An 8,691-nucleotide genomic window follows, 5' to 3' on the forward strand; every position below is an offset into this window, starting at 1 on the left:
AAATGAGGTGAAAAGTGAAGCATAAAAAGATTTGAGAGAATACTTTTGTCATTTTCACTATTTTATCCAGGATAAGATATCCAACTAGAGATAGATATAATTTACTTTGGTACAAATTGTTGATAGTGTACTAAGCTTTTCAAACTTTATAAACAAACAAATAATTAAGGGATAGTTAAAATTTATTTATCCATCATTATCTACTATATTTTCTATGTAGGATTTCTTTTAGTTTTCAAATTTCTAATAAATAAAATAAAGATTGGAGTGCATGAGCCATTTTATTGGTACCCTAAAATCAAGATTAGTAAGATGACTTGTTCAATCAAAGTAGACAAATGAGAAAATTGGTACTTTCCAAAGGGAGAAGCATCCGAGAAATAAAATCAAGCAAACTTTTAGAAGACTATGACAATTGAAAAGAGAAAAGTAAGCCTACCTTAATCTAACAAGCTAATGAACGTATCATTAGAAATTTTAAACTGTTATTTTATCATTATAATTAGGAAGTCGGTCAAATTGGCGTAATCTAATTACCAAACACAAGTTGACCCAAGACTTAATATCCCAAACACATCATCATTATAAATCCATATCCTAAACCACAAGTGACACGTCAGACTTAACTTTTTAAATTAATTTTGTGATGTGTTTTTTTTAAATAAGGAAAAGGCTCAAATATTTCATTAAACTTTTTTTTTTAAAAAGAGCTTTTTATGTCATATGCTAAAATTTTGCTTATTCATGTCATTTTGGTTTGAAAAAAGGTTTATGTATACCATCATTTGTTAATTGAATGTCATAGATGAACCAAACTTTTAACAAATCGCATACATGAGTCTTTTTTTTCAAATTTGAGGATTTTTCCTTAAAAAATAATTTAATTAATAATGTATAGAGTCCTAATTGACCATGTGTAAGAAATGATTTTGTAAAATTATAACTATTTTTGGTTGACAAAAATGACAGGATTAAGCTTTTTTTAAACAAAAATGATATTGATGAACCAAACTTATAACCTATTACATAAATAATTTTTTTTTCAAAGTCCGATGACATTTTTGAACATTTCCGACAAACATGAAAATCCATATTGTAGTACATATTTATAATTTCTTTGAACCGCGTCATCTACCTACTAGCTGGCGGCTAAACTAAACGACGAATTCAAGAGTGGAAGTTCAATATATTCCAAAAGGGCATTAGATTTCAGTCCAGTTGGTTTTCTGTGGGGTACAAACGACCAATAGGGGCTGCTTCAACAAAACATAGTCAAATATATACCATTATAATTTAAGATAAGATTAGTTAAAATTAGCCAAGAAACTTACGTTCAGTGTATAATTTGATACAATATTCAAGTCTAATTCTTTCATAATTATATATGGGCTTTCTTTAATCGTTTTTCTAATATATTTTCTTGTCAAAGTAATATATTTTGACAAGCAGATACATACTGCTGGCTATAAATACCGACTCGTCCCATTGTAACATCACATAACAAAACTCATTCATTTGTTTGAAAAGCTTAGAGATTGAAAGTTATATTATAGTACTTTTTTTTTTGTAAGAAGATAATCATCATGTTACTGGAAAAAATTGTGGAAGTAATCTCTGGGAAAAGTGAAAATGTAAAAAAGGTTAAAGGAACAGTTGTGTTGATGAAGAAGAATGTATTGGACTTTAATGATGTCAATGCCTCTCTTCTTGATGGAGTACTCGAGTTCCTTGGGAAACGCGTGTCTTTGCAGTTGATCAGCGCTGTTCATGCTGATCCTGGTAAACACCGTGTATTTTTATTGTCGTTAAGAGTTACTTTTGTCACGAGCGGCTCAAGCATATTAGTGGCCCAACACAAAAATCAAACGGGACTTTAAACTTGAATAGTTAATAACATTTATATAATTGATTTCTTCTAGTTTTCAATTAATAATATAATCGTTCTTATTTTAAGTTATTTTTCACTAGATATAGTACTCCAAATATGTCAAATTTCTTCTAATATTTCCTTTATTTTCATGAAAAATATACTTTTTCGACAAATAGTATTAAATATTTGTTAAAAAATAATATTTTATAATCTATTATTATTAAAAATAAGACCCCTTAAATTTGTGAGCCTAAGGCAAATGTCTTTTTTTTAACACTATTCGAGCCACCCCTGATTTTTTTTATACATATTCATATTAATAATTTTGTTTTGTTTCTTTAGAACGTAACTGCAGATAGTAATTTAATATTTGGTGAATCGAATCGATTTGGCAGGAAATACTTTACAAGGTAAACGTAGCAATCCAGCATACTTGGAGAAGTGGCTCACTACAGGAACCTCATTAGTAGCAGGTGAATCTGCCTTTGATGTTACGTTTGATTGGGACGATGATATTGGCGTACCAGGGGCATTTATTATCAATAATTTCCACTTCAATGAGTTTTATCTCAAGTCACTCACCCTTGAAGATGTTCCTAATCACGGCAGCGTTCATTTTGTCTGCAATTCTTGGGTTTATCCTGCTAAAAGATACAAATCAGAACGCATTTTCTTTGCTAATCAGGTATATATATATGATTTAGTTAAAAGAGATATTCCTTAGTAAGAAGAATTTTGATTATTAATGCAGGCATATCTTCCGGGTGAAACACCAGAACCATTGCACAATTACAGAGAAAAAGAGCTAGTGAACTTAAGAGGAGATGGAAATGGAAAGCTTGAGGAATGGGACAGAGTTTATGACTACGCGTTATACAATGACTTAGGTGATCCAGAAAAAGGCAAACAGTATGCCAGGACTATCCTCGGAGGATCTGCTGAGTTCCCATACCCTCGGAGAGGAAGAACAGGCAGAAAGCCAACAACAGCAGGTTATATTATAGTTATTATCGTCAGAATCATTTAGCATGTTGATTTCGATGAAAGCAACTTCGGCTGACATATATCGTGTTTTTCATTCTGAACAGATCCTAAAAGTGAAAGTAGGATTCCACTACTTATGAGTTTAGACATCTATGTACCAAGAGACGAGCGTTTTGGACACATTAAGTTGTCGGACTTCCTGACATATGCTTTGAAATCCATTGTTCAGTTCCTTATCCCCGAGTTTCAAGCTCTCTTTGATAGCACACCCGATGAGTTTGATAGCTTTGAGGATGTAATGAAACTTTATGAAGGAGGAATCAAATTGCCCCAAGGCCCTTTTCTTAAAGCCCTTACTGATAGCATTCCTCTAGAGATTCTAAAGGAAATTATCCGAACCGATGGTGAAGGAAAGTTTAAATTCCCAACACCTCAAGTTCTTGAAGGTATTTATAATTACTTACTAAGACGTATACCTATTACCATTGTTGTACTATCCTGAATATTTGTTGTTACGTGTGATTTGTGGAATTCTTTTTTTCAGAGGATAAAAGTTCATGGAGGACTGATGAGGAATTTGCAAGAGAAATGCTTGCCGGAGTAAATCCTGTCATAATCAGCAGACTCCAAGTAAGTTGGCTTCATTGAGATCACATATACATCACAGACCTGTGTTTCGAAAAGAGGAGTTAGTAGCTTTGTTTCTACTTCACCTTTTCGTTCCGTACTTAAAACATATCGTTTTATGTTTTTTCTAATTTATAGGAATTCCCTCCAAAAAGCGAGTTAGATCCTGAAGTATATGGCAACCAAAAGAGTACAATAACCAAAGAGCATATAGAGAATACACTAGATGGGCTAACGATCGATGATGTAATTCATTATCTGTCTTTCATATTATTTTGCTTAAACACTTCAAGTAGGAGTAGATTTCATTCAAAAGCCCTGAGTAAAAACTCAATTACCAATGTTATTTACAGGCAATCAAGACTAACAGGCTTTACATACTAAACCACCATGACATCCTTATGCCATATGTGAGGAGAATAAACACAACAAACACAAAACTCTACGCCTCAAGAACTTTGCTATTCTTGCAAGATGATGGAACAATGAAGCCTGTAGCAATTGAACTAAGCTTGCCACATCCAGATGGCGATCATCTTGGTGCTGTTAGCAAAGTTTATACCCCAGCTAATCAAGGTGTTGAAGGTTCGATATGGCAATTGGCTAAAGCTTATGTTGCAGTGAATGACTCCGGTGTTCATCAGCTAATTAGTCACTGGTAAAATTCTGTTTTTAGACTTCTCTAAAGAAATTATGGGTCATAATTAAAACTTCAGTTCTTTGTCAAATCGTATTGAAATAATATTTGTGTCATTTTCTAAGGTTGAATACACACGCAGCCATTGAGCCGTTCGTGATTGCAACAAACAGGCAACTAAGTGTGCTTCACCCAATTCATAAGCTTTTACATCCTCATTTTCGTGACACAATGAACATAAATGCTTTGGCAAGACAGATCTTAATCAATGCTGGTGGAGTTCTTGAGATGACAGTTTTTCCTGCCAAATATGCGATGGAAATGTCAGCTGTAGTTTACAAAAGTTGGGTTTTTCCGGAACAAGCACTTCCAGCCGATCTTATTAAGAGGTATAAATTATAATTTAGAACCAAATTTACTAGAAAAATATGGTTGTTGATGAAGTTTAAATTCCAGGTGTTTTGATTTTGCTAATATGAACTATAATATCATTTGATTTTAGAGGAGTGGCCGTAGAGGACTCAAGTTCCCCACATGGTGTTCGCTTGCTAATTCAAGACTATCCTTATGCTGTTGATGGCTTAAAAATATGGTCAGCAATCAAAAGTTGGGTAACAGAGTATTGCAACTTCTATTATAAATCAGATGAATCACTTTTGAAAGATAATGAACTCCAAGCGTGGTGGAAGGAACTACGAGAAGAAGGACATGGTGATAAGAAAGATGAACCTTGGTGGCCTAAAATGCAAATTCGGCAAGAGCTAATAGATTCTTGCACTATTATTATTTGGATAGCATCAGCACTTCATGCAGCAGTCAATTTTGGGCAATATCCTTATGCAGGTTACCTCCCAAATCGCCCAACATTAAGTCGAAGATTCATGCCTGAGCCAGGAACTCCTGAGTATGAAGAACTCAAGACAAATCCTGACAAGGCGTACTTGAAAACAATCACTCCTCAACTACAGACATTACTAGGAATTTCTCTCATAGAAATATTATCAAGGCATGCATCAGATGAGATCTACCTTGGACAACGGGACTCATCCGAATGGACAAAGGATCAAGAATCCATTGCTGCTTTTGAGAGATTTGGGAAGAAGTTAAGTGAGATCGAGGATCAAATTATACAGATGAATGGTGATGAGCAATGGAAAAATAGGTCAGGGCCTGTTAAAGTTCCATATACATTGCTCTTCCCTACAAGTGAACAGGGACTCACAGGCAAAGGAATACCTAATAGTGTGTCAATATAGTACTTTCATTTAAATCTACATCGTCAAGTTTCATTTTTTTTCTTTTATTCGATTACAACCTCAAGTTTGTGTGATGTAACTTTTTCTTAATATATTTCTATATATATAGATGTATTATATGCATTGGTAGAACATTTGAATAAGACAATAATCATATTCTTCCCTTTATATCTATTATCTCCATTTTATTATTCAAGATTGCTCATATTTTAAAATGTAGCATCAATGCAATGTCCTAGTTCTTATAAATTTGCTTATAATTGTGAAATGACAATTTTGCCCTTCCCCTTAGCATTTTCATGCTTGGATTTTTGTTCCGAAAATGGTTGGTATGGTCCCCGATGTGATCGGATAAGTTTTGGTGACTTGACCCTTCTTGAGTTGAGAATTCATGATATGGTTGACCTTGGTCAAATAATTAGTTCTAAGAGTCGGATGAAAATTTTGTCAGTTCTATCGCGTCCACAACGTCTAGTTTCAGCTAGTAAGGTCACGCCTCGAGCTAGACTCGATACCGGACACGGGACCTAGGACCACAAGTGATCCCAAGCTAACCATACAAGAATGATCATGAGCATACTAGACATAATAAACTGGTGTGGAAGCTAAATCATAATTAAAATAAAAAGATGGGGAATACTCATATACTATAACTGAGATATATGAAAATTGATGAGTTTAATACAAATAAGATACTAACTCAATACTAAGTTGAAACTAACTATGTCTGAAAATAGTCTCTAACTGACTAGAAATGCCGAGACAGACCTAAGCTAAGTATAGCAAAACTGAAACTAAAGGACTAAAAATACTAAAATAAACTCATGAAAATTGTCCTCGGAGAATGAGGGCTCACCACTGATTCTGCTGAACTGGAGACGGGAGCCGATCTAAGCGTGATTTGGACACCGAGAACCTGAACCTACATCACGAGAAGATGTAGGGCACGTATGCGTCAGTACTTGACAGGTATTGAGCATGCAGGATAGAGTAAACTTGAAATAATACATAATTGAACAAAGTAGTAAAGTAATGATATAATCTGAACATGATATAGGTTTTAAATGCTAAGATAACCGAATGTAGTCACCAATTTATAACATGGTGAAACTGAACTGGATATACAAATAATTAGTCAATGCAATGGAATCAAACTGAATTGTGGGAGCTACTAATAACCGATAATAAAATCGTATAAGCTAAATATGGAGTTCGAATTATTCTTCCCTTCGACATGACCCAATATACCCTGCTAGAGGTATAAAGGCATGCTGGCGTATTCACAAAATTGATGCCCACACATTTCTTCAAAAGTGATATATGGAAGACAGATGCACTTCTGCTAATTCTACTGGCAACTCTAACTCATATGACACTTTTCCAACCCTTTTCAAGATCTTGTAAGGTCCTACATATCTAGGAATAAGCTTTCCTTTCTTGCCAAACCTCATCACCCCCTCCATAGGTGACACCTTCAATAAAACCCAATCATCAACTTGGAACTCTAGTTCCCTTCTCCTTACATATGCATAAGATTTCGGACGACTTTGGCTATCTTAAGTGTATCTCTAATGATTTGAACTTTCTCCATAGCATAAAGGACTAAATCTGGTCCTATCAAAGCTGTTTCTCCTATTTCAAACCAACCAACTGGAGATCCACATCTACGCCCATACAGTGCCTATGAGGGCCCATATGAATGCTGGAATGGTAGCTGTTTTTGTAGGAGAACTCAATAAGAGGAAGGTGATCATTCCAACTACCCTTGAAATCGATCACACATGCTCTCAACATATCTTCTAGAGTCTGAATGGTACGCTCTGCCTGTCCATCCGTCTGCGGATGAAATGCTGTTCTAAGATTAAACCCAGTACCAAAACCCTTCTGAAATGACTTCAAGAAATAGAGGTAAACAACAGACCTCTATCTGAGATGGTAGACAAAGGAACCCCATGGAACATGACTATCTCATTAATGTAAAGCTTGGCATATTCCTCCGCCAAATCTGTAGTCTTGTGTAATGCCCTAAAACGAACTAGGTTGAACTAGAGCTTTGTATGTGTTTCATAACTTAATAATGAGTTAAAATTATGTATTTTATAATTAGAATTCAGTTGGTGAAGTTTGGAAGTTAAACGTCAAGGGACGACAAAGATGTTCGGAAACTAGCTTTGTGCGCAAACTAGTGTATCCTTGTATGTTGTATGTGTTTTCATGTGTTATATGGAGTCTAAAACTTGTAAAAGACATTAATTAGGTACAATGAAGTATATAAAGTCAAAAAATGTTCAGGTTCGCCCCCCGAGGATCGCCCTAGAGGTCCACGAAGGGACCCCACCTTTGGCCAAGCAAGATGCCCAAAAGCAGCAAGCATTTGAACTAGTAGGAACCCAGTCCGCGTCGCAGATTTGGTGCACCCATAGAAAAATCATATTCTGCGACACAAAAACGTCGCAAAACTCCCCTATCCCGAATTTAGTTTTACAAAATCTTGTGGGAGCAGCTCCGCATCGCGGACTTGTTCCCCGATGATAATTTCAAAAATTTAAGGAAAGTTTGACTTGTCTAAAATGGTCCTTTTAATGTAGGGATGATTTAAGTATTTTGGGGGGGTGTTGTACACTGATTTTAGGTCATTATATACCTATTCCCCAACCAAAATCCCCAAACCCTCAATTAGAATTCAAAATTTTCATATGCTCTCCCTTCTCTCTAAACTTTCTCTCTAAGTTGAAACCTCCATTGGAGAACTTCAAGATCCAAGGAAGAAGACCAAATCGTTCAAGTTTTGTTCACTAAATCTTGTGGGTTTCTTCATATTGAGGTATGGTAGTCTTCCTTGAACCTTCTCTCATTGAAAAATCCATTTCAAAAAAGATTTCAAAAAGGGTTTTCAAACTAGAACTTCTTCTATCTTTGATTCTAAGCATAGGTCTTTTCATGAAAATGTTTTAATGATTAAAATAATTTTTTCTTAATATTTGTTAATGATTTTCAAGTCAAAACCTCAATGAACCCATGCTCATGCATATTTTCAACTTTTAGCTTATGAAGTTAGTTAATGTAAATATCTTGAGAATGTTGTAAAATATTAGAGTTATGTTTCTTTATGTTGTATTGTGTTTAAATACTCCACTAAGGGCTATTTTATGATGAAATATTGAAGGAATTGACAATAGGTGGTGAAATCTTGGATGAATGGTAAGTTGGTTATATTGATTAGTTCTTTTCTTATTGTGAAATGTTCATGAGTGGTATGGTCCATCTTTGGTGGCGGTGTTTACTTGAAGTGTACATATATATATATATATATATAT

General features: G+C 34.7%; 1 protein-coding gene across 1 annotated transcript; it reads left to right on the forward strand.

Annotated features, from left to right (window-relative positions):
* Positions 1-1,491: 1,491 nt before the first annotated feature.
* Positions 1,492-5,542, forward strand: LOC107027197 (probable linoleate 9S-lipoxygenase 5). Its single transcript, XM_015228378.2, has 9 exons — positions 1,492-1,779; positions 2,266-2,555; positions 2,622-2,862; positions 2,959-3,300; positions 3,399-3,484; positions 3,620-3,727; positions 3,835-4,139; positions 4,244-4,507; positions 4,621-5,542. The coding sequence occupies exons 1-9, from the start codon at positions 1,584-1,586 to the stop codon at positions 5,372-5,374; spliced, it is 2,586 nt and encodes an 861-aa protein (XP_015083864.1). The 5' UTR covers positions 1,492-1,583; the 3' UTR covers positions 5,375-5,542.
* Positions 5,543-8,691: the final 3,149 nt, after the last annotated feature.

Source organism: Solanum pennellii, chromosome 8 (assembly GCF_001406875.1).
Source record: "Solanum pennellii chromosome 8, SPENNV200".
In the NCBI taxonomy this organism is placed as follows: domain Eukaryota; kingdom Viridiplantae; phylum Streptophyta; class Magnoliopsida; order Solanales; family Solanaceae; genus Solanum; species Solanum pennellii.